General features: G+C 40.0%; 1 protein-coding gene across 1 annotated transcript; it reads left to right on the forward strand.

Annotated features, from left to right (window-relative positions):
- The first annotated feature begins 1 nt into the window (after position 1).
- Positions 2-15659, forward strand: C15H11orf71 (chromosome 15 C11orf71 homolog). The gene is made up of 2 exons (XM_003418234.4): positions 2-519; positions 554-15659. Exons 1-2 carry the CDS (start codon positions 224-226, stop codon positions 651-653), a joined length of 396 nt encoding a protein of 131 aa, XP_003418282.1. The 5' UTR covers positions 2-223; the 3' UTR covers positions 654-15659.
- The last annotated feature ends 8713 nt before the right edge of the window (positions 15660-24372 follow it).

Raw genomic sequence — 24372 nt, forward strand, 5'->3', positions numbered from 1 at the left:
CTCGGGACGTAAACGTCCTCACGCTCGCTCTCGGCCGGCGTCGACGTGCGGCGACGCATGACGTACACTCGCGAGAAGAGAGCTCTTCAGAGGCGGCTTCTCGATCGGCCGCCGCTTGGATTATGGCGTCGGGAGGTGCTCGTCTCTGGGGCGGGTCTGTGGCGCTGCGAAGGGCCTGCCTCGATCGGGAGACGTAACGCGAATACTGCGGCAGTGTGCGAGGATGGCCCTGAACTGTGCGTCCCTGTCCGCTGGCGACCAAGGGTGCCGGACGGCCCCCCGCGCCGCTCGCGGCGACCTCGGCCCCTCGGCCGTTGCTTTGGCCATGGTGTCTGGAGACAGCGTTTTCACCGCCAGACCTGGGGCGATTTACGCAGGACCAGGCCCTCGGCAGAGCGTGCGGCCGAGCGTTCGCACCGAGAACCGGAGGCTAGCTGCCGGAGGTGGGGGTCCTACCCGCCTTATAAAGGGAGGAGCGTCGGAAGGCCGGCGCCGGGGCCGCCGAGCCAGAGTCTCCCCGTACCCAGCGCCTCCCGGTACCCTGCGCCTCCCGGTACCCTGCGCCTGGGGTTAAACTTGATCCCTTAAGAAGTGTGCTGCAGCGGCATCTGGTAGCCCTTGGAGGTGTCGCCGCAGCCCCAGTCCCAGCTTAAAACGAATGCCTCCTTCGGCTACTCTTGATTAGCTTATGAATAAGGCTTTTCCAAAATCCTCTCGGTGCATTCGCAGTCTTATTTTTAGAAAAATGTTTTCATTTTGACATAAACACATAAAATGCATCGGGACTTTATTGACAGCCTATTCAAAGGAAAATTTTACTGTTAAGTCAGATGGAATGCAGCCAAAATGAGATCAGGAAGAGGTAGGAGAGATTATTTCTTAGGTAGTCGGAAAGCCGAACTGATTGAGCCACCCTCCACAAAGTCAAGTTTTTATTCACCCTTTGTGCATTCCAGCAACGAATCCAAACTTCACTGATTTCCACAGGTATTACCCTCCCCCACCCCCCACCAGCTGATTCTCCTACTTCGAGGCTTCTAATTCAAGCTTCCTTAACTGCCCCTTGCTCAGAATCTTACCCTTTGCCTTTACTTCTGTTGGTGTAAAAGAAATGCTTCATTACTTATTCTTCCACCTATGGCCCGACATTTGTTCTTCAGTCTTTTCCCCAACACTTAACATCTTCCATCATCCCTCCCTTCACCTTTTCTAAAGGAGTATTTACAGACGAGCTCCAATCTCAGCCAAACTCAAAACAACAAAAAATAAAACCTAAACCTTTCTACTCTTTCAAATTAAGCCAAAGTACATTCTTTTATTTGCCAATGGCTTAGAATTAATTTTTATGTTTTTTCATTTTATTATTCACTTTGGATTCCAGCCCCTCAATCCCTCCTGTCCCAGAACACACTGGTGGAAACTGTAGTCCTAAAGTCTAAAGTCTCTTACCATAAAGCTGTTTGTCCATCTTCACTACAGCATCTTCCTTGAAATTTTTAGCCTTTACTCACTCAACTGTTCAACAATATTTGAGCATCTTCTTGTGGTAATCACTGTGAATGAACTTCTGCCATCAAGGAGTAAATTAGTTGAGGAGGCTAATAAATGTAATCACCATACTGGTCTGTTCAATAGTCACAGTGATAAGAATAAGCACTGGCTGCAACAGCTTTTCATAATTCTGTACCGTCCTGGTTCTGTCCTTATAGTGGACCCTATCCGTTTAGACTTAAAGTAATGATGTTCAGATAAAGCAAAATTACTACATACCACACAGTATTCAATTATTAGAGCCACGTCTTCAGAAGAATGTGGCTAAACCAGAGAGCTTCCATAAGAGTGAATACAGTGAGAGATCTGGAAACTAGGTTGGGGGAGAATGATTGCAAGAATGATATCTACCTTTTATTGAGTGCTATGCACAAGACAGTGTGCTAGGGGCTTTTATTGTTTGTTTGCAATTATTTTTGAGGACTAATTCTGTGCCTGCTACTGTGCCAGGCACTGAGAATAAAGTGGGGAACAAAGCAGTCTGCTCTTACGGAGCTTTGTATGCTGTTTAATTCTCAGAGCAGCCCATAAGAGAGATGTTGCAAATGGGCTCAGCTGCTAAGCAAAAGGTTGGAGGTTCAAATCCACCCAGAGGCACTTCAGAAGAAATGGCTGATGATCTGCTTTTGAAAAATCAGCCATTGAAAACCCTGTGGAGCACAGTTCTACTCTAACACGTGGTGTTGTCATGAGTCAGAATTGACAGCAACTTAGTTTTTATATATTATTTATATGTATATATATATATATATATATATATATATACACACACATACTTTATTTCACTGCTGAGAAACTGAGGCTCAAAGAGATGAAATAAATTTTCCAAGGTCACAAGGCTAGTAAGCGGTAGAGTCTTGCTGTCTTTTAACTGAAATTCATTGTCTGAACCACACAACACAAAGAACTATTTGAATGACAATTTTCTCAATTCTCCCAGTGATAGTACATAAGAACTACTCTAGATGTCTCTCAGCCACTCCTTGGAAACCCTATGGGGAAGTTCTACTCTGTCCTGTAGGATCGCTATGAAAAAAAAAAAGTCGGGATCAACATGACGGCAATGAGTTTTGGGATTCCAGATGTCTAGGAAACAAGTTAATTTATGACATACAATGGATGCCTTGGGCCAAGCGTTCAGGAGTCTTGAAAAGTTGTGGTTGAGAAAGGAATCGGTAACCTACATACTCTGAATTTTAGATTGGGGAAGGATAATAAAACTTAGGCTGAGAGTAAGGAAGATTTTTTTAAAGCTGAACAATTCCTGGTAGTGGAAAAGACCACCTCACAAGGTAATGGATTAGCTGCCAGGAAGTTCAGATAAAGGCTGAATCCTGTCAAGGATTTTGTCAAATTCTCAGTGTGGAATTGTGCTAGATGACTTCTGCAGTTTTTCTTTTCCATTTAATCCATAATTGTATATCATTAAAAATAAACTTGCTTATAATTCAAATGGAGCATTGGCAGAATGAGAAGGGAGCAATGAGGTCGGATACGTAAGGTAACCATGTAATTTATTGTGCAAACCAGGAAGGACACTTTAGAGATGGGAAAAAAGTGCTATCAATTACGCTGAGGCAACAGGCTGTCCCAGGCAGGCCAGCTGGCTTATGTAAGCCCAGGAGATGATTTGGCAGTAAATGCACCTTTGAAGAGTACTCCTTTGCTATCAGGGGAAGAATGCTGAGATTTGTGAATGGGGGAACGAAAGTCTGACATCAGAGTGCACAAATAGAGGGACAACCAAGTGGGAATGATTTTATTTCCCTTCTGGCATGAGGTCATCAGGAGTAGGGCTTTGGTTGAATAATAGTCAGTGCCAGGAAAAAAAAGGTGTGGTTTATTGTGCTTTGTTTGACAAAAGGAGAACCTTGTTCACATAAATGCTTGATCATTTCAAGTCTGTGCCAAGGGATGTGTAAATTCTTAACATCTGCAGTAGTGTCCAAATTAAAGTGTGTCCTGTGGAAGCAAGAATGAACTTAAACCTCTGATGTACTTTTAATGAACAGTCCATTATACATTTTTATTTGATATGAGTGGCTAAGTGTAGCATGCTGTCATTCTAAAATAGATGAGTTCTAAGAGTAATAATAAAAAAAAAAGTACTTTAAATTTTAAAAATGTCATTGTAACTTCCTATTTGTTTGCTATTGTTGCTCCCTATTATGAATTGTGTGCCCCCAAAATGTGTGTCAACTTGGCTTGGCCATGATTCTCAGTATTGTGTGACTGTCCACCATTTTATCATCTGATGTGATTTTCCTGTGTGTTGTAAATCCTACGTTTATGATGTTAGTGAGGCAGGACTGAATCTACTAGATTAGGTTGTATATTGAGTTGATCTTTTTTGAGATATAAAAGAGAGAAGCGAATAGAAAGACAGGGGGACCTCCTACCACCAAGAATGCAGAACCAGGAAGGGAGTGTGTCCTTTGGACCCAAGGTCCCTGCACTGAGGAGCTCCTACAGGGGAAGATTGATGACAAGGACTTTCCCCCAGAGCCGAAAGAGAAAGGCTTCCCCTGGAGCTGGCACCCTGCGTTCAGACTTCTAGCCTCCTAAAAGGTGAGAGAATAAACTTCTGTTTGTCAAAGCCATCCACTTATGGTATTTCTGTCATAGCAGCACTAGATAACTAAGATGCTCCTATTATACCCAAGCAGTTTAGTAGCGTATGTTGAAGTGGAGTCCTGTGAGAAGATTTACTTCCTCTACTCATCAGCATCAAAACATTTGAAATGATCATCCATTTGATATATAGCAAAAAAAGAGACCAAAGAGTCTGTTTCCTTCAGTAGCCAGATTTGGAGATAAGAATAACTCTAAGAGGAATGACTTGGGCAGAAGAAAGGAAGGAAAAGCAGGAGGAAAGCTGTTTCCTTAAGCCCTACGGAAGGGAATAGTAAATGAATTTCTGATGGTCAGAAGGCTCAACTGTCTTGCAAGTAAAATTAACTGTGTCTTTCATTCCTTCGGTGAATTTACCCATATCTCACTGAGGTGAAGATTGTCTCTTCCATTTTCCATTAAACGTATGTCTGTTTTCTTAGCCAACCAAACATATAAGCTTGAATACCTCTGACTCCTTACCACTGACGTCCACTCCCTTGTCCATTCGATTGTGAAGCCCTGTGCATCTTTTCTTCACAATGTATTCACATTACATTTCCACAATTGCCGCTTTCATCACTTGCATCATAGTTACCTGGACATATAGTCTGTTTTGTCTTTTTGTCTCCATCCTGTATTTATATCACCTCCAGATTTATGTTCCCAAAACACATCTCTGATCAGATAGCTACCACTCCAGTGTTCCCCAAAGTATGTTCCACAGAAACGTCCAGAAATACAAGATAGTTCTCTGAGAAAAAAAAAAGACACCAGGTCAATAAATCGACAAGTGGTACATGTTTCATCACCTTAGAGACCTACAATGTGTAATAGCATCTTAAGGGGTGTTTTGGTCAGCTGGTGTTCCTATAATAGAGATACCACAAGTGGATGCCTTTAAGAAAGAGAAATTTATTTTCTCATAGCCTAGTAGGCTAGAGTACAAATTCAGGGCATCAGCTCCAGGCGAAGGCTTTCTCTCTCTGTCAGTCTGTCAGCTCTGAAGGAACGTGCTTCTCATCAATCTTCACCTGGACCAGGAGCTTCTTTGTGCGGGAACCCCAGGTCCAAAGGACACGCTCTGCTTCCAGTGAGGTCACCCCAACCCTGCTTGCTCCCCTTTCCTTTTATCTCTTGTAAAATAAAAGGAGGAGCAGGCCATACCCCAGGGAAATTCCTTTTACATTGGATCAGGGATGTGACCTTAGTGTGTTACAATCCCACCCTAATCCTCTTTAACACAAAATTACAATCACAAAATGGAGGAAAATACCACAATACTTAGAACCACGGCCTAACCAAGTTAGCACATATTTTTAGAGAACACAATTCAATCCATGACAAGGGATCCGATAATTTCCTTCAGAAAGGAAAACAGTTTAACTTTGTTTTAACTAGTGTTTTATTTGTCCATAAATTTTAAGAATTTTTACATACTACTTATCTTCCTGAGTGTCTTAGTCATCTAGTGCTGCCATAACAGAAATACCACAAGTGGATGGCTTTGACAAAGAGAAATTTATTTCCTCACGGTCTAGTAGGTTACAAGTCCAAATTCAGGGCATCAGCTCCAGGGGAAGGCTTTCTCTCTGTGTCAGCTCTGGAGGACGGTCCTTGTCTTTAATCTTCCCCTGGTTGAGATGCTTCTCAGGTGCAGGGACCCCATGTCCAAAGGACACACTCTGCTTCTGGTGCTGCTTTCTTGGTGGTATGAAGTCACCAACTCTGCTCACTTCCGTTTTCTTTTATTTCTTGAGAGAGAAAAAGTGGTGGAGGCCACACCCTAGGGAAACTCCCTTTACACTGGATCAGGATGGTGACCTGAGAAAGAGCGGTGTTACAATCCTACCTGAATCCTCTCAACATAAAATTACAATCACAAAATGGAGAGCAACTACACAATACTGGGAATCATGGCCTAACCAAGTTGACACATATTTTTGGGGGGACACAATAAAATCCATGACACTGGATCCGTTATTCTACAGAAACAATGAGAAATGAAGCTTTACGTAAAAGCTCCATTAGTTCCCCCACTGGATCCAATTTTCCTGATATTAGAAATGGATTTTTATATAGTGTGGTAGATTTTATTAAGTTTCCAGGATGTCATTAGTCAAATTGGTTGGTTTCCTCACATACATGATTTGATAAGATCCAGCCCCATCTTTATTGCACATAATGAATGTTACTCATGCCTTTAGTGGGCAGGCTGGGGAGAACAAAGCAATCGTGCCACTGCTGATTCCCTAGAGACTGAGGATCGAGACTGACATGTTACTAATGAAATATACTAGGAACGTTCCCTGATGAATAAAGGTGGGTGCACTTATTTCCTAAGTATGCTAATGATGTGATTTAAAAAAAATAATGATTTACTTGACTTATTTCGCTGCAATTTCTGCTTCAAAATGCACTTTTAGTCAGAGGAAATTATTGTGCCTTCTGCAAACTATTGCCTTCAATATCCCAAAGACCTGACAGTCACTGAAATAGTGCAACTCTAAGAAACCACACTCCATACACAAACATTTTCGACCTTCCATAATCTGACCAAGCTACCTTACCAACCTTCTCTCTTACTCCTAATTCCCCCAGGTGGTTACTGCTTTTTTCGGCCTCTGTGCTGTGCCTATCCTAGTTAACTAAATTGGTTGTTCTTCCTATGTTTCATCTCCCCTACTACATTGAAGCATAAAATGTTTAAATTTATCTTTATTTGTACATGTAAGTGTCCAGAGAGTAGATAATGAATGCCTGTGGAATGAATGAGTGAACTTCACAGACTATTTCTCATTGAATTCAAAATTAAAAATGTACCATAGCCTCCACCAGCCTGAGCCCAGAATTAGTGGTGCCTGGCTACCACCACCAACAGCTCTGATGGAGATCGTGACAGATGGTGCTCCTAGACAGAGCGGGAGAAAAATACAGAACAAAATTCAATTTCACACACACAAAAAAACCGACTTACTAGTCTGACAGACACTGAAGGAACCCTGGAGACTATGGCCCCTGACACCCTGCTAACTAAGAACTGAAGTCACTCTCGAAGTCCACCTTTCAGCCAAAGACTAGACAGGCCTATAAAGCAATGACGTGCTACCTAGTTTAGTTCCACCAAGTATACCAGACTAAATAAATGGGCAACATATGCCCAAAAGCAAAGATGAGAAGGCAGGAAAACTAGACAAATGGACACAGGGAACCCTGGATAGAAAAGGAAAGGGGGAGAGTGCTGACACATTGCAAGGTTTGTAACCAATGTCACAAAACTTTTTTTTTTTTTAATTAATTTTTATTGTGCTTTAAGTGAGAGTTTACAAATCAGGTCAGTCTCTCCTACAAAAATTTACATACACCGTGCCATACACTCCTAACTGCTCTCCCTCCAATGAGACAGCACAGTTCTTCCCTCCACTCTCTCTCCTCGCATCCATTCAGGTAGCTTCTGGCCCCCTTTGCCCTCTCATCCCCCCTCCAGACAGGAGATGCCGACATAGTCTAATGTGTCCACTTGATCCAAGAAGCTCGTTCTTCACCAGTGTCATTTTCCATCCCCTATCTGAGTCCAATCCCTGTCTGAAGAGTTGGCTTTGGGAATGGTTCCTCTCCTGGGCTAACAGAAGGTCTGGGGACCATGGCCTCCGGGTTCCCTCAAGTCCCAGTCTAATTTGGGGTCTGCATCCCACTGCTCTCCTGATCCCTGAGGGTTTCTTTGTTGAGTTCCCCGTCAGGGCAGTCATCGGTTGCGGCTGGGCACCATCTAGTTCTGGTCTCAGGCTGATGTAGTCTCTGGTTTATGTGGCTCTTTCTGTCTCTTGGGCTCATAATTACCTTGTATCTTTGGCATTCTTCATTCTTCCTTGCTCCAGGTGGGTTGAGACCAATTGATGCGTCTTAGATGGCCGCTTGCTAGTAGTTAAGACCCCAGAAGCCACTCTCCAAAGTGGGGTGCAGAATGTTTTCTTTATAGATTTTATTATGCCAATTGACTTAGATGTCCCCTAAAAGCATGGTCCTCAAACCCCCGCCCCTGCTGCACTGGCCTTTGAAGCATCCACATTATTCAGGAAACTTCTTGGCTTTTGGTTTAGTCCATTTTTGTTGACCTCTCCTGTATTTTGTATTGTCTTTCCCTTCACCTAAAATAAAACTTATCTACTATCTAATTAGCGAATACCTCCTTCCCTTCCTCCCTCCCCCCTCTCATAACCATCAAAGAATATTTTCTTCTCTGTTTAATCTGTTTCTCCAGTTCTTATAATAATGCTCTTATACAATATTTGCCCTTTTGCAATTGACTAATTTCACTCAGCATAATGTCTTCCAGACTTCTTCATGTTATGAAATGTTTCATGGATTCAACATTGTTCTTTATCGATGCATAGTGTTCCACTGTGTGAATATACCATAGTTTATTTATCTATTCATCCGTTGATGGGCACCTTGGTTGCTTCCAACTTTTTGCTATTGTAAACAGTGGTGCAATAAACATGGGTGTGCATATATCTGTTCATGTAAAGGCTCTTATTTCTCTAGGATATATTCCAAAGAGTGGGATTTCTGGATCATATGGTAGTTCTATTTCTGGTTTTTTGAGGAAGTGCTGAATCGATTTTCAAAGTGGTTGTACCATTTTACATTCCCACCAGCAGTGTGTAAGTGTTCCAGTCTCTCCACAACCTCTCCAACATTTATTATTATGTGTTTTTTGGATTAATGCCAGCTTTGTTGGAGTGAGATGGAATCTCTTTGTAGTTTTGATTTGCATTTCTCTAATGGCTAATGATCGTGAGGATTTCCTCATATATCTGTAAGCGGCCTGAATGTCTTCTTTGGTGAAGTGCTTGTTCATATCTTTTGCCCATCTTTTAATTAGGCTATTTGTCTTTTTATGGTTGAGTTCTAGCAGAATCATGTAGATTTTAGAGATCAGGCGCTGATCGGAAATGTCATGGCTAAAAACATTTTCCCAGCCTGTAGGTAGTCTTTTTACCCTTTTCGTGAAGTCTTTGGATGAGCATAGGTATTTGATTTTTAGGGGCTCCCAGTTATCTGGTTTCTCTCCGGCATTTTTAGTAATGTTTTGTATTCTGTTTATGGCATGTATTAGAGCTCCTAACGTTGGCTGTATTTTTTCTTCCATGATCTTTATTGTTTTAGGCTTTATGTTTAGGTCTTTAATCCATTTTGAATTAGTTTTTGTGCATGGTGTAAGGTATGGGTCTTGTTTCATTTTTTTGCAGATGGATATCCAGTTATGCCAGCACCATTTGTTAAAAAGACTGTCTTTTCCTCAATTAACTGACTTTGGGCCTCTGTCAAGTATCATCTGCTCATATGTGGATGGGTTTATGTCTGGATTCTTAATTCTGTTCCATTGGTCTATGTATCTGTTGTACTGTTACCACAATTTCGTGAGTTAGAGCCACCTGGCGCAAATAGCCGATTTTTGAGACGGGGTGAGGTGGGTAGCAAGAGCTTTATTAGATATACCGGTATATGGAGACAGAGGGGAATGATCTCCTCCTAAAGTTGCCTGTCTCACTAGACTACTGATTAGCTCGGGTTTTCAAGGGAAAAGGGGCCATAAGTTTTAGGGACTTGTGGAATGTGCACTCTCTTTCTTCTGTTTGGTTTTGGTGGTCGTATCTCAAACATGCTGATCTTGTCCTGCCATTATCCCATCAGCTCAGGGGGTAGCTGGTGCCATCCTTCGTCTTATCTGACAAGCTTAGATCAGTATCACTTGTTTTCTACAGTCTTAGAGGAAACATTGGTCAACACTTAACCATTTTGGGAGCTAACATCAGGATCTTACTTGGAGGCAGGGATGGGCTAGGGGAGGGAAAGGACAGAAAGAAGAAGGAAAAAAAATTGGCTCAGGTACTGTTCAAGATACGGCTGAGCAGCCTGTTTCAATCCCCCCTTTTTGTTGTAGGTTTCTCAGTCTTGGGAAACAGGGCGCCGTGTCTCTCCAGCTGCTTCCTGCTGTGTGGGGTTGTGGAGGCCTAAGGGTTAGAGAAGTGGAGCTCTTGTGTTGTCTGCGTTAAACCATTGGATCTCTCTTGTATCTATAAAAAAAAAAAAAAACCCATAGCGACCCTATAAAAAAATGCTGCTGTATCTCTTCTTGATGGGGGATGGGTCGAAATTTCTGGGCAACCATCATTTGGAGCTGGAACTTTTGAATCACTTGAAATGACTCTACCCTTCCGGGGAGAAGGCACCAACTCATTAAGGCCTACACCAAGACACATAAGCTTGTCTGGAGAGAGGAACAGCACAAGCAAAGGTTAAAATAGAAATCAGTAAAATCGCTAGAGCGAAAACAATTCTTAATACTTTTACAGTACTTATTTTTATGATACTTATTTACCCGTCTTTGTTTCATCTCTTAAATAGCCACTTAAGTCTTTTCACTGGTTCGTATTTTTATAAAAAGGCAAAGGTGAGAAGTAGATAAGCATGTTGTTAGAGTCATGTCTTTTCAAGCCTTGAGAATATTAATAGGGTATAAAATGAGCAAAACCATTGAAAGCTTCACCTTTTCACAAATTGGCTAGAACCTGTGATTTTATATTTTGAATTGTCTTTTTTAGTGATCGTTGGTACAGGTTTCAGTTAATGACAATCAGGAGGGTCTTCATTGCTCCAACAAATTTCTGTTTACTAGATGTTAATAGAAAAAGATACGTGTGAAAAGTCTTTTGTGTTCTGGCTTATGTGAAAGTTTCCCTACAAGACCTTTTCTAAGATTATTCTATCTATTGTCTGTATACCTCAGGGCCTAGCTGATGTGTCCTTGTGAGTCCAGCTCTAGCTGGGTCACATTCTTTATGCTCAAGGACAGGTAATAATGACTCTAATATCATTTCTTAAATCGTTTCTTCTTTTTGGTTGGAGATTGGAGATACCACATCGATGATCAATACCTGGACTTAGTCAAGCTCCTAGATGGCAACCATGGCAGGTTCTTTAAACTCACGGTGCTGGTTTACCACCTGATACCATCTGGTTCTTCACCAGGATCTTAAGAGCGAAGTTCTCATTAATTGTATTGTTGAAGTGAGCAAGCTCAATGTACATCAACATTTTAGCCCGAAGCCTTCTTTTGCCTTTTAGGTGTGTAAGACGATAGGATAAATGTTTATTATGCCTAATAATACTACCAGAATATTACTTGTAGTAGTACAAATACATCTGGTGTTTGTAAGGGTGTTACAGTGTGTGACCAAGTAGCTTGCTATCCAGTGTTATGTATATCCTGTTCTATTTCTCCTGTGTTATTTATCTAAATGTAACTCAACGGGTTTTGGTGGGTTTTAACGAGAGGTATTTGCTACAGCACATATTACACTTTCTTGGACCAATAAATAAAATCGAAGGCAATTTTGTTATCTCTTGTCACCTTGGCTTAATGAGGTCAGAGATCACTGTTGTGTTTCTTTGTCACTAGCAACATCACTATGTCTGTTACTTGTCATGTAAAAAAATTTCTTAAAAAGATTTCTCCAATTCAAATATACCGTAAGTAGGAATTAAATTTACCAACCATACCTTGAGTGTTGGACCAATGGGCTTTCTTCTGACTCTTGTTTTGCAAAGGATAACAAATCAACATTACCTTTTTAGTATTTACTGCAAATATCTAAAGATAATCTTAAAGTTCTCGAAGTGTATTCATTGCCCAGATTAGCTAGGAATCTAAACAAGAGATTGACTATCTAAATTCACTATTAGTTGGAAAGGGAGCATCTAAATTTGTTTAGCTGGATCTACCACACAAAAACATATTGTCTACACAAAAACATATTGTCTATAAAGTACACAAAGTTTGTCTAGAGAAAACAGAAGGCATAGAAAAATTTATATATGACAAACAAGTTTCTATTAAAGAATACGGGATTAGCAAGATAATACAGGATGGACTTCTCCTGTTAGAGGTCTCTAGTTCATCTGTCTAAAACATATTAAGTGTTTTCCCTGAGGGCAAGCTGTCTCTCATTGGTTTACTTATTAAGTCATGGGTCACTTTCTCAGAAGCACAAGTGGAATTTAAGACAAAGTGGAATCTGAGTCATGAGGTTGATCTCTGAGAACCTGATTTCTTTAAGTTACATGATTTTCTATATAGCAAGAGGGTAAGAGTTTGATTACAAGCATTAGACAGGTACTTCATACAACATTGTCTTGAAAACTGATTAAACCAGTTACTGATTTACCTTAAATATAACTCTATTTACTGATCTTTGGAGACAATTTCTCAAAACAGACCGAATTCTTCAAAAAAAAAAGCATAACATCTGGAGCAAAATGGTCTTGTTAGTTTATCTGGACAATTGTTTGACTACTAGCAGCTTTAGGAATCAGTTTTTTTTCTCAAAGCTCAAGGTTTAAAAGGACACCCAAAGGCAATGGCCCATGTAGGTTGTCCCAACCTCTATGATAGTCAGAAATCTGGATTTTAGTAAAATTATATACAGTCTTTCATGGTTCCCTCTTTGTATCAGGATCTTGTAATAGAATCCTTGATTAAAAATGTTTAATAAATGGTAATTGGGCACAATCTGGTTTTTAAGATCTCAGGCACCATACAAGTAAATCAGGAGGTGGAATAGAAACACTAACACTAGGCCAATTGTCTGCAATAATCAATGAAGTCATGACTCTAAGGTCTTTGAACCAAGGAAACAAATCTCATAAGGTGTTTGTTTACACATAAGTAGCATCACTAGCTGTTTTTCATGTGTCTCAGTAACAACTACATTCTCTCAAACCTAAGATTGTATATTAATATGAACACAGCAACATTTATCTATTAAGGAACAAACTATTCTTTGAGAGAACTAATAGAAAATCTGATGTTATTCTAATTTGTAAAATCATAGCTCAAATTTTAGACACTTTTCTGGTTATGATATTTACAACTTTGCTAAGTTTACCAAAAGGAACTTCTAATTCAAGAGTTAAAACAATTAAACCCATTCGGTAGTAATTTAGGAGAAAAAAGGAAAATGATTTCTTATATCTAGAATGTAGGACCTTAAAGCATTATTTCCAGAAAGAAAGACTTTAAAATATCAGAAATATTTTTACATGAAACCCATAGTATCATTTCGTTTACTCAGTCTTATGTAGTTAGCTTCTGTTGCAGGTGATCCTGGATCGACTGCAGTCTGTAAAACCATCAGCTTCTGTACAGAGCTCTGGAAATCTTGATTGAGTCTGGTCACAGTCTTTTTTTGCAAGTTCAATACAGTCCATATTTTTTGTTGAGATATTCAAGTCAAATGTTTTCAGAAAATCGGCAAAGTAAAAATTTATCTGTAGATGACAAAACTTATCATGGCCATGATTAATTTATAAACATAACTCTTAATAGTCAAAGACCTGATAGAAATTAATTACAAGCATAATATAAAGGCCAAGTAAAATCAGTTAAAAAAAACACTTTAGATAAAAATATTTTTAAATATAACCACTAATAACCGTATTTTTAAAGAACTTCAGACATAACACATAATAATCTTGAGACATAAAACCATATAGTCAGTTTATACTAAGAATATACCAAGATTATCAAGTCTCTAAATACCTGAATAGTAATCAAAAAAATAACTTCATAGGTAAATGATTTGAATTCTCCAGTAAAACTATTGGCTTTGATGATGTTAGATTCAAAAAATAAAGTTAAACCAAGTTAGCAATAAAGAAATAATAAAATTATGACATAATATTATGCATTTGTTGTCTAATATTAGGCAAAAACGTAAGAGGAATTAGTATACTAACATATAAATTTTAACCCAAAGAGAAAGAATCAGCACTTCTCTTGATTTTAACAACAGGTTCCATGTATTTTATAACATGTTAAATAAAACTTCTCAGCACTTTCATAAAAATTTTGTGGCTTTCCATGAAGTTTCAAACTTGTCAAGAGTTTATCATAAGTTACTGTGAAACAATACTTAAATTATTTCACCAAAGATCTCAAAATAAAAACCTTAGCTTTTTTCTTCTTAAAGCCATGTGGCTTGGTTTCTGACTCAGGAATCTTATTCTAATGAGACCGAACCTTTGTTTTAGAGGCAGGTTACATTAATAAATTAGCTCTTTAACTCAGAAATAAAAGAAAATTTTGTTATTTTAACAGCGAGAAACCTAATTCTTTGTTTTATGTGCTATAAAAGCTCTTAAAAATCTCATAAATTAAACCATTAAAATTCAGTCAGACAGATAAAACTTTTGACCATATCAAATAAATTTCTTTTTAATAAACTTGCACACCCCTTTAAATGGCAAAATGAACTCACTTATGAGCTGACCCAAATATACACACACATATATCCTTTTTCTTGTGGTATAAAAAGCAAAAGTATATAAGCTTAAATTATGAAAAATATCTATTAATTCAACATCAATAAGAAATTATTTTAAGCCCGTATTCCATAAAACATTACAAATTGAAATAAAGTTGCTTTAAATATTCCAAGTTTTCATTTAACTTTTACTATTTCCCATATATATTTTTTTCCAATCTAATTTTAGCCCTTAAAGATTTCATCAACTGGCTTTGGAAATCACAAAGCCTCTGTTTAATTGATCAATTCGTTGATATGGATATAACCTTCAAGTCTCTGGCTAGGGTTGGAAACATTTTTCTAGGCCATTTTGGGTGTATCATTCTGATTTTTATTTGACCTTGGTGGCTGAGGGCTGGGGGCTGAGGAGGCCTGATTGTGTCCTGCCCTACCTACCTTTTAAATCCAGGCAAGATTAGGTCCTCCTGATTCATTTACATATGTTTAAGTGCACCTAGGCATTTTGAAAGGCAAAACAATTTCTTTCTCTTTATCTCAGAGTAAACTCAGCAGGTCAGTTCTATTAGCCAAGAGATTTTTTAACCCTATACTTCTTTCAGTTTTTGAAGCTTTTCTTTTAGCGTAATAGGAATTTATTTGTCTCATGCACTGCAGCCAAGAGTTTTCTCAGCTCTGGGAGACAACCTCTTTTTAAAATCTTAACACTGTGCCCGGGGTGTTCTCTGTCCAAGTCTAGACTGAAAATCTGTTTTCGCCATGTTATCTTTTTTTTTTTTTTTAAAGAAAGAGGAAAAAAATTTAAGGCCACGGAGGGACTCTCAAGCTTATTTTCTTCGGCTATTCTCAAACCGAGACCTACATCTACAACCCACAGCTAGGGTTGGTTAATTCTTGGGATTACAGTCTTCTCAGGGGTGAAAAGAAAAAAAAAAACCCACCCTTTTCTACATGGAAAAGAAAGAAAGAGGAAATAAAATACGGAGAGCAAAAAGAGCAGAGTGGATACTAAGATGAGAAAGAGGAGAAGAATGTTCCAAAAAACGCAGAGGGACTTGAACCCGCCAAATCGCCAATGGGGCGAGGGCCCCTTAATTAGGCGAGAGCGGGTCCCAGTGGGCCACAACCCCTATTTCCCTCCTTGTTACGGGGTCTGGGTCTTAGGACTGTGCTCAGCCACCCTCTTCTTGCCTAATTCCCGAGACCAGTGGAACAACCTGGTCGACCGCGCCTACCTAAGTTAGAGGCCTCTCTAATATACACATATATATTTTTCTTTTTGGCTTCTTAAAGTTCTCTTTCAATAGAGAGAGCTTCTTTACAGTGTTTTTTTTTTTTTATGACTAGGATCCACCCAGTTTTTGATAACTATAGTGAAACACCAATTTTCTTTATCTTTTGTCTTAAAAGAGTTTTTACTTGTTGAAAGAAATCTTTTAAAAGTTTCTCTGGAGCTATATGACCCTGGAGACTAGGACTGGAAGCTGAGAAGGCCTGATCGTGCCCTGCCCTACCTGCCTTTTAATTCTAGGCAGAAGACAAGATTAGGTCATTTCTGATTCATTCTGATTCATGTTTAAATTGACCTAGGCATTTTTGAAAGTCTGTTTACCCAGTAAGTACCAAAGTTTTTTTTAGCCGTTTTGTAAATGAACCCATCAGTTTTTAGTTAGGGAGACTGGGGGCTGGAGGGAGTCATCCCAGTTCATTTATATATGTTTAAGGGCACCTAGGTATTTTGAAAGGCAAAAGATAACAATTTCTTTCTCTTTATCTCAGAGTAAACTTGCCAGGTCAGTTCTATTAGCCAAGAGATTTTTAACCTTATACTTCTTTCAGTTTTTGAAGCCTTTTTTTTTTTTTTCCTTAAGAAAAGAATTTCAGAATTTCTAATGTTTAAGGATGCACCCTAAGGGTGAATCTCTTAGTACGTTTTCTTGATTTTTCATTCTGTCTAACTAACTATTCTCAAGAACCTAGTTTTTTATTTTTATGGGTAGCTGATACCACCAGCTTTTTCTTTTAGTCTAATAGGAATTTATTTGTCCCACGCACTGCAGCCAAGAGTCTTCTGAGCTCTGGGAGAGAACCTCTTTTTAAAATCTTAACACTCTGCCCTGAGTGTTCTCTGTATTGTGATTCAAATCCCAGTATATACTGAAAATCTGATCTCCCCATGCATCTCTCCTTTTTTTGTCAGCCCAATCAACAAATCCTCAGGAGTCTCTGTAAAAAAATATATATATATGTTTTAATTCACCCTGAATATATATATTTTCACCAGTCACTTTCTACGCATCACATATAAATTACACATGACACAGACAGAGGTGACCAAGATAATCTTGCAGTCTCACCTCCCAGACAGCCATCCAGGTTACAGAGGTGATCTTGGCAGCCTCAGCCTCCCAGACAGCCCCAGACACACATAAGATTCACCCATAAGATGAACAGACGAACAGAGCGCTTGGACCAGACAATCCAGAAGGGAAAAGGGGAATGAGGATAATCTTAGTGAGGTCTAACACACTACTAGGAATGTCTGAATCTCCACTTCAATCCTCCAGATACCTCCTATCCCCAGTGCCAGATGGAGGGGCTTCAATCTCCCAATCTAAGCCGATAGAGATGCCTATACCCACTCCCCAAAGTCAGGGTGCACCAACCAGAGACAGACAACAATCCAAACACAAAAACCAACGGCTGATACACATTCATAGGCCTGCCCAGCTCTAGAGTCACCAAGAGTTCCTCCTTGTGATCCTACTCACGGGCACGGTCATCCAAGGCGCCACTTGCCTTAGAAACCAAGGGCCCGGGTCCAGTTCCGGAAGCCACACTGTCCCACCCTATCTGCCCTGGCCCTGAGTGCAACAGGGAGAGGGTCGCGGACTCACCTCAGGATCCTGGTTAGGTCTTGCCTTCATCCATCTTTTTGGCGCGGTTGGGGACCGGTGGCCCTGCAGGGGAGCCGGGGTCTGGGGACAGCCTCCGGGGACAAACAGAGTCCCGAGGAGCAGCTTGGTAGGAGAACTGTTCATCAGGCCTGGGCCCCTCCACAGGGCCACCATGTCTCAAACGGCTGGAGTCCCCATGTGGGCCACCAAATGTTTAGGTCTTTGATCCATTTTGAGTTAGTTTTCGTGCATGGTATAAGGTATGGGTCTTGTTTCTTTTTTTGCAGATGGATATCCAGTTATGCCAGCACCATTTGTTAAAAAGACTGTCTTTTCCTCAATTAACTGACTTTGGGCCTCTGTCAAATATCATCTGCTCATATGTGGATGGGTTTATGTCTGGATTCTTAATTCTGTTCCATTGGTCTGTGTATCTGTTGTACTGTTACCGCAATTTTGTGAGTTAGAGCCGCCTGGCGCAAATAGCCGATTTTTGAGACGGGGTGAGGTGGGTAGCAAGAGCTTTATTAGATATACCGGTATATGGAGACAGAGGGGAATGATCTCCTCCTAAAGTTGCCTGTCTCACTAGACTACCGATCAGCTCGGGTTTTTAAGGGAAAAGGGGCCATAAGTTTTAGGGACTTGTGGAATGTGCACTCTGTTTCTTCTGTTTGGTTTTGGTGGTCGTATCTCAAACATGTTGATCTTGTCCTGCCATTATCCCATCAGCTCAGGGGGTAGCTGGTGCCATCCTTCGTCTTATTTGACAAGCTTAGATCAGTATCACTTGTTTTCTACAGTCTTAGAGGAAACATTGGTCAACACTTAACCATTTGGGGAGCTAACATCAGGATCTTACTTGGAGGCAGGGATGGGCTAGGGGAGGGAAAGGACAGAAAGAAGAAGGAAAAAAAATTGGCTCAGGTACTGTTCAAGATACGGCTGAGCAGCCTGTTGTTGTACCAGTACCACGGTGTTCTGACTACCGTGGCAGCATAATAGGTTCCAAAATCAGGTAGAGTGAGGCCTCCCACTTTGTTCTTCTTTGCCTCTCATAAAAACAATTTGTGTATAAGTTTTTGAGTGAGAAACTATTTTGTGCTGTAAGCTTTCACCTAAGGCACAATAAAATTTAAAAAAGTAAAGAATGTTAAAAAAAAATAGAAAAATTAAAAATCCAAAAATGAAACATTCCTGGAGGCAAGGGCAGGAATTATATAGTCTCTTTGGTCTAAAATTCTCCAGTTGCCTGGGCATGTAACAGTAGTATGACAAGACAAAATACTTTCTGTTTAAAAGTTTACTTCAATTTGAAACCTATCTACCTTTAGCAATATAATCTAATCCAAGATGTGGACAAATATAATGTTGAATGCATTTAACATTTTCTCCATTTATAAAAAATAGGGAAATAACCTGTATACCCAAAATAGATGACCTGTAAAGCAAAAAAAAAAAGAGTGGTTACTATGTGCTAGGGTTCTAATAACGACTTTCACAAGGATTATTTTATTTAATCCTCAAATCACTCTGTGACATAGATTGGCAAACTTTGTAAAGGGCTGGTGGTAAATTGTTTAGGCTTTTCGGTCCAAAAGACAAAATAGAGCCTATTATTCAGGTGCTTATACAGCAAGGGAGCGCTGGTGGTGCAGTGGTTAAGAGCTCAGTTGTTAACGAAAAGGTCAGCAGTTCAAATCCACCAGCCACTCCTTGGAAACCCTGTGGGGCAGTTCCACTTGCTATGAGTTGGAATTGACTTGGCAAGGAGTTTTTTTGTTTTTTTTTTATAGCAAGAGGGAAAACAAATATTCACAATATTTTTATTGACAACATTCAAAATGTAGCAGAGTACTTTATTATATAATATTATAACGCTACTAAAAAGAAGGATGGAATTCTTTGGGGGGAACGATAAGGTTTTACTGAAGATGAGTCAGTCAGTGTTCTCAATCGTCAAAATCAATAGCAAACGCTCATCTGTAATGAGGCTTCAGGGGCTTCATCTTTGAAAATGAGCATATTCATCGCTTGAAGGCATTTACAGAATTCTATTCAACTCTTCTCTTCATATTTACTTTTTAGCATGCGTTTACCTTGCAGGTTAATCATTGCCAACTGAAGGTTAGGTGGAACTTCTTCAATTGCCCGGTTCAATGGATTTTGAAATATGAAAAATTTCTTTGCACTTACACTGAGGTCCAAAGGACAGTTCTTGAACTGTAGTTTCAGTTTGGAAAATATATCTGCTGCAAACTTGTGTGGGCATGGAGAGCTGATGTCTAGTTTTAACTTTGGACAGCACAGGAAGTGTATAAAGCAACTTAACATTACTCATGATTAAAAAACGTTAGTGTTTATCAAAATGAATTTAACACAGTATGTTTCAGTTGAAAGCAATGTTTTGTCTTACAATTTTAGGTTTAATTCATAGAGCAATGTTATCAAGTCTGTAACAAAGCTAATTTCTCAAGCCATTCAAACTTTTGCAACAGTGATTAAGTGCGGTTCTTCCCACCACTTAAAAACGTAAGCCTGTTCTTAGCTGGAGAAAACCCTGGTGGCATAGTGGTTAAGTGCTACGGCAACTAAGCAAAAGGTCAGCAGTTTGAATCCACCAGGCCTTCCTTGGAAACTCTATGGGGCAGTTCTACTCAGTTCTGTTGGGTCGCTATGAATCGGAATCTACTCGTCCGCAGCTGGTTTTTTATTCTTAGCTGGAGGGCTATACAAAAACCAGCAGTGGACTAGATTTGTCCCATGGGCCTGAGGTTGCAGAAAATTTTGGTAACTGTCTGAGGGCATAAAATTATCTACTGATGGAGGCACTACACATACTGGTTGCTGTGGAGTTGATTCCTACGCATGGCAACCTCATATGTATCAGAGTATAGCAGTGCTCTGTAGGGTTTTCAGTGGCTGTTTGGAAATAGATTGCCAGGCCTTTCCTTTGAGGCATCTCTAGTTGGATTCAAATTCCAACCTTTTGGTTAGCTGCTGAGCACATTAACAATTTGCACCACCCAGCGACTTCCTTGGTGACTATCGTTGTTGTCGTGTGCCCTCCGGGTGAGTCTGACTCATAGCAGGTTGCAAGGTCAAATGGCTTCCAGGGCTAGGCAGGTAGCTAGAGTAGAACTGCCCCACAGGGTTTCCTTGGCTGTCATCTTTACAGAAGCAGAGCTCAAGGTCTTTCTTTCTCAGAACTGCTGGGTGGGTTGGACTACCAACCTTTTCATTAGCAATCTAGCGCTTATACTACTTACTGTCCTAGGGTGGCCAACTGCAAGTGAGTGGCCAAACACAGCATGGGGTTTTAGTTTTTTTCCTTAAAAAGATATATAACATTTAAGATGTACAAACCATCTAAAAGTACAATGCCACCAATATCCATGTACTTACTACCTAATTTAAATAAAATATTGCCCCACACTTACAATCCTTTCTGTTTACCTCACTCTGATAACCTTCTGATCACTTCACTCCTCCTCCGCCAGAGGTAATCACTGTCCTGAATTTGGTGTTTCTCATTCTTATGCTTTTATGAAACTATTTTCACTACACATGTATTTCTAATATAGCCTTAAGTGTTATATCAATTTGCTACACATGTTTTAAAACAATACAAATGGCATTAAGCTACATGTATTTCTCTAGGACCTGCTAATTTTCCCCACTTGATTTTGCCAGCATATTTTTTAAAAATTGAAACTGAATTTGAATACCTCTTGGTGGGGCATGCATTTTCATTTAACATCGTCCCTTACTATCTCATACTTACTCATTTTGCATATTTTAGTTACCTGTCTGGCCCAGAAGCCATTTGAGCTTGTAATCCCTGGTTTAAGATGGCATTTTGTGAAGCCATTGAAATATTCATGAAGTTTTAGTAACATGGGCGTTCGTGTTATAAGGACATTTACGCTATGTATAACAAAAGCTGGATATAGAATGATATGTATTATGTGAGCTCACCTATTTGAATAAAATATGCACAGAAAAGACTAGAAGTAGTTTTGCCAAAATGTTATTTTTGGGTGGTGGCCTTTTGAGTAATTTGTGATATATGCTCATATTTTTCTGAATTTACAAAACAATTGTATATTTTTATTTTCAAAATATCCTTTTAAAAATCATCTAAAATATTTTAATAAGACCACTACTATCCTTAATCATACTAAGGTCAATTGGGTTATGTCGTTAGTTTTAACTCCTTAACATAAAACAATCAATTCTTGCATTATCTTCCTAGTAGATCATTTCAGAACTATCATAGATGATATATAGGGGTGATAGCAAGTGCCAGGTACACTGTAGACTAAAAACCAAATGTATCGGTCTTGCTGAATCATTTGTCTTAAGCCCTGTCCAAACAAAGATTGTATCAACAGGGATGATCTGCATAGTATCTATGAAAAAGCAGTCCCTTAAGTAGGAATTTGCCGGGTTTTCTCCTGTGGAAGGAAGAGTGTGCCCCAACGTAAGAACATCAACATCTTGTCTGTAGAGATGGTTGCATAGCCAGATCCAACTGCCAAGTGAGATCTATCAGCTGTTTTTATGCTGGCTCCAAGCTGACCCATCAACCAATCAACCATCCATTTAGCATGTCTTGAGGGAGAGAGTGCACTCATAAGCTGACCTGAGCATTCCAAGTCCCATGGTTATTAGCATTCTGCTTTATGTATCAGCTTCTTGTGAGTTTGGTTAGCATGAAACAGACCCAGAGGATCCAAACGTATTTGGAGGTCCATACAAATAGTTCCTTGATGTATGAAACCTGAGCATCACATCCTGGAACAGAGTGTCCATGTCTAGTCACCTAGTGCTGCTATATAACAGAAATACCACAAGTGGATGGCTTCAGCAAAGAGAAATTTATTTTCTCACAGTCTAGTAGACTAGAAGCCCAAATTCAGGGCATCAGCTCCATGGGTAGACCTTCTTTTTCTGTCAGCTCTGGAGGAAGTTCCTTCTCATCAATCTTTCCCTGGACTAGGGGCTTCTCTGCGCAGGAACCCGGGGTCCAAAGGACATCCTCTGCTCCCAGCACTGCTTTCTTGGCAGTATGAGGTCTCCAACTTTCTGTTTGCTCCACTTTCCTATTATGTCTTGTAACATAAAAGGCGGTTCAGGCTACACCCCAGGGAAACTCCCTTTACATGGGCTCAGGAACGTGACCTGAACAAGGGTGTTAAATCCCACCCTAATCCTCTTTAGCCACAAGCAGAGATTATCATTTATAACACATAGGAAAATCACAAAATGGAGGACAACCACACAATACTGGGAATCATGGGCTAGCCAAGTTGACACATATTGTTGGGGGAAACAAATTCAACCCACAACAATCCGTATCGGTGTACCCTATTTTAGAAATTCTTATCTGGACAGTCCTCCAGTGCAGCATCTCATGGGTCCCATTCCCTTCACAAGTCTGTGCTTTTCAGGTATATCAATTAATGATACGTTCATTCCATTTTGTTTTTCAATATTACACATTAACAAATCTGTATGGCCAAAGTAGCTCAACTACTGGCCAGAAGGTTGGCAGTTTGAACCACCCAGAGGTGCCTCAGAAGACAGGTCTGGGGAATGTGCTTCCGCAAGTCCACAGCCTGAAAATGCTCTGCAGCGCAGTTCTGCTCTGCACACATACGGTTGCCATTTGTTGGAATCTATCTGAGGGCAACTAACAACAATAGCGTGGCTAAAGTGAAGACTTGGGCAACCACAGATTCCAATTTAAATGTTTTCCAATGAAATTTTACCGTCCTACCTTTTCTCTCTCTTAACTGGGTAAATTAACACAGTGAGGCAGTTTTGCCTAAGTTTTCTGGTTATATCTGGCCTCAGACAGTATTTCACATATAAAGGATTATTCATATCCTACTTCATTTCATGGAAAGTGAAAGATGTTGCCACACCCACAGAGAACTTAGAGTTTTGTTTTTTTTTTTTTTTTGTGGGAGAATTCTGAAAAACATCACCCAATTAGGACATAACAGCAATTTTGAAAATAATCCAATACGTCGATGTGGGCAGACTGTGCATATAAATTCTTCAATTATCTCCCCTTTTGGCTGAATTTTAGTTTTGTGGTGTGCGAGTGGATCTGCATGGGTGCTGCTGCCACGATGTTTGCCGGCAGTCCCACTTGGCTCTTCTCCGGCCCTGAGTTCAGAGCAACACGGCAGTTGTGTGGTGTGGGCACGGTTCCTTTGCTGAAGCCATCCGTTTTCGTAAAGCAAAGGTCGAGCCCACCGAGCCTGGTTGGATACAGCTGTTGCACTGACCTCTTCTGCTGCTGCGCCCTGGAGTTCATTTCCGTAATCGCTTTTTCCGTGAGGGTAAAAGCAGGAAGCTGCTGGGTGTCTTCTTGAGTGCCTGCATTCTAATTTCAGAATTTAATCCAATGGAACTGGCTTCCTGACAGAGTGAACGGAGCAAAATACTGTATCCAGACCAGCCGCCAAGCTAGCAGCCTGAATTTATTTTTCCTTGCTTTGCTAAATGCATCTTGAATTTTTTTTTGAAAACAGAGTCCTGGTTTAGGGAATTTAGCATTTTTGAACCAACACCCATTACCTGTTACCCGTTGCCGTGGAGTCAATTCCGACTCGTAGCGAACCGAGACCAGCCACCTCTAATAAAAATATTCCTCCATAAATACACCCATTACATCTCTAAAGTCAGGTAGCTGAGTTAATCCTTTGTCACGTGTCTGTGGCCAGAAAAGAAAAAATGTTCCTCTTTTCTATTGAACATAGGGATTGTGTACCTTGACCCTCACCGTTCCATCCAGTCTAACAGCAGTGTACCTGTAAATATCTGTGTGTCAGTTTTCTGATTACTACTTCTGCAGTTCTTATTTGATTCTTATAGTCTAACTCATGTCTAAACTCTTTCCAGCTATTCTCTCTGCCACTTTTTATGTATCATTCGAATAAGTATCAAAGCTTTGTTTATAATATAGATTCAAT

Source organism: Loxodonta africana, chromosome 15, assembly GCF_030014295.1.
Source record: "Loxodonta africana isolate mLoxAfr1 chromosome 15, mLoxAfr1.hap2, whole genome shotgun sequence".
Classification (NCBI taxonomy): domain Eukaryota; kingdom Metazoa; phylum Chordata; class Mammalia; order Proboscidea; family Elephantidae; genus Loxodonta; species Loxodonta africana.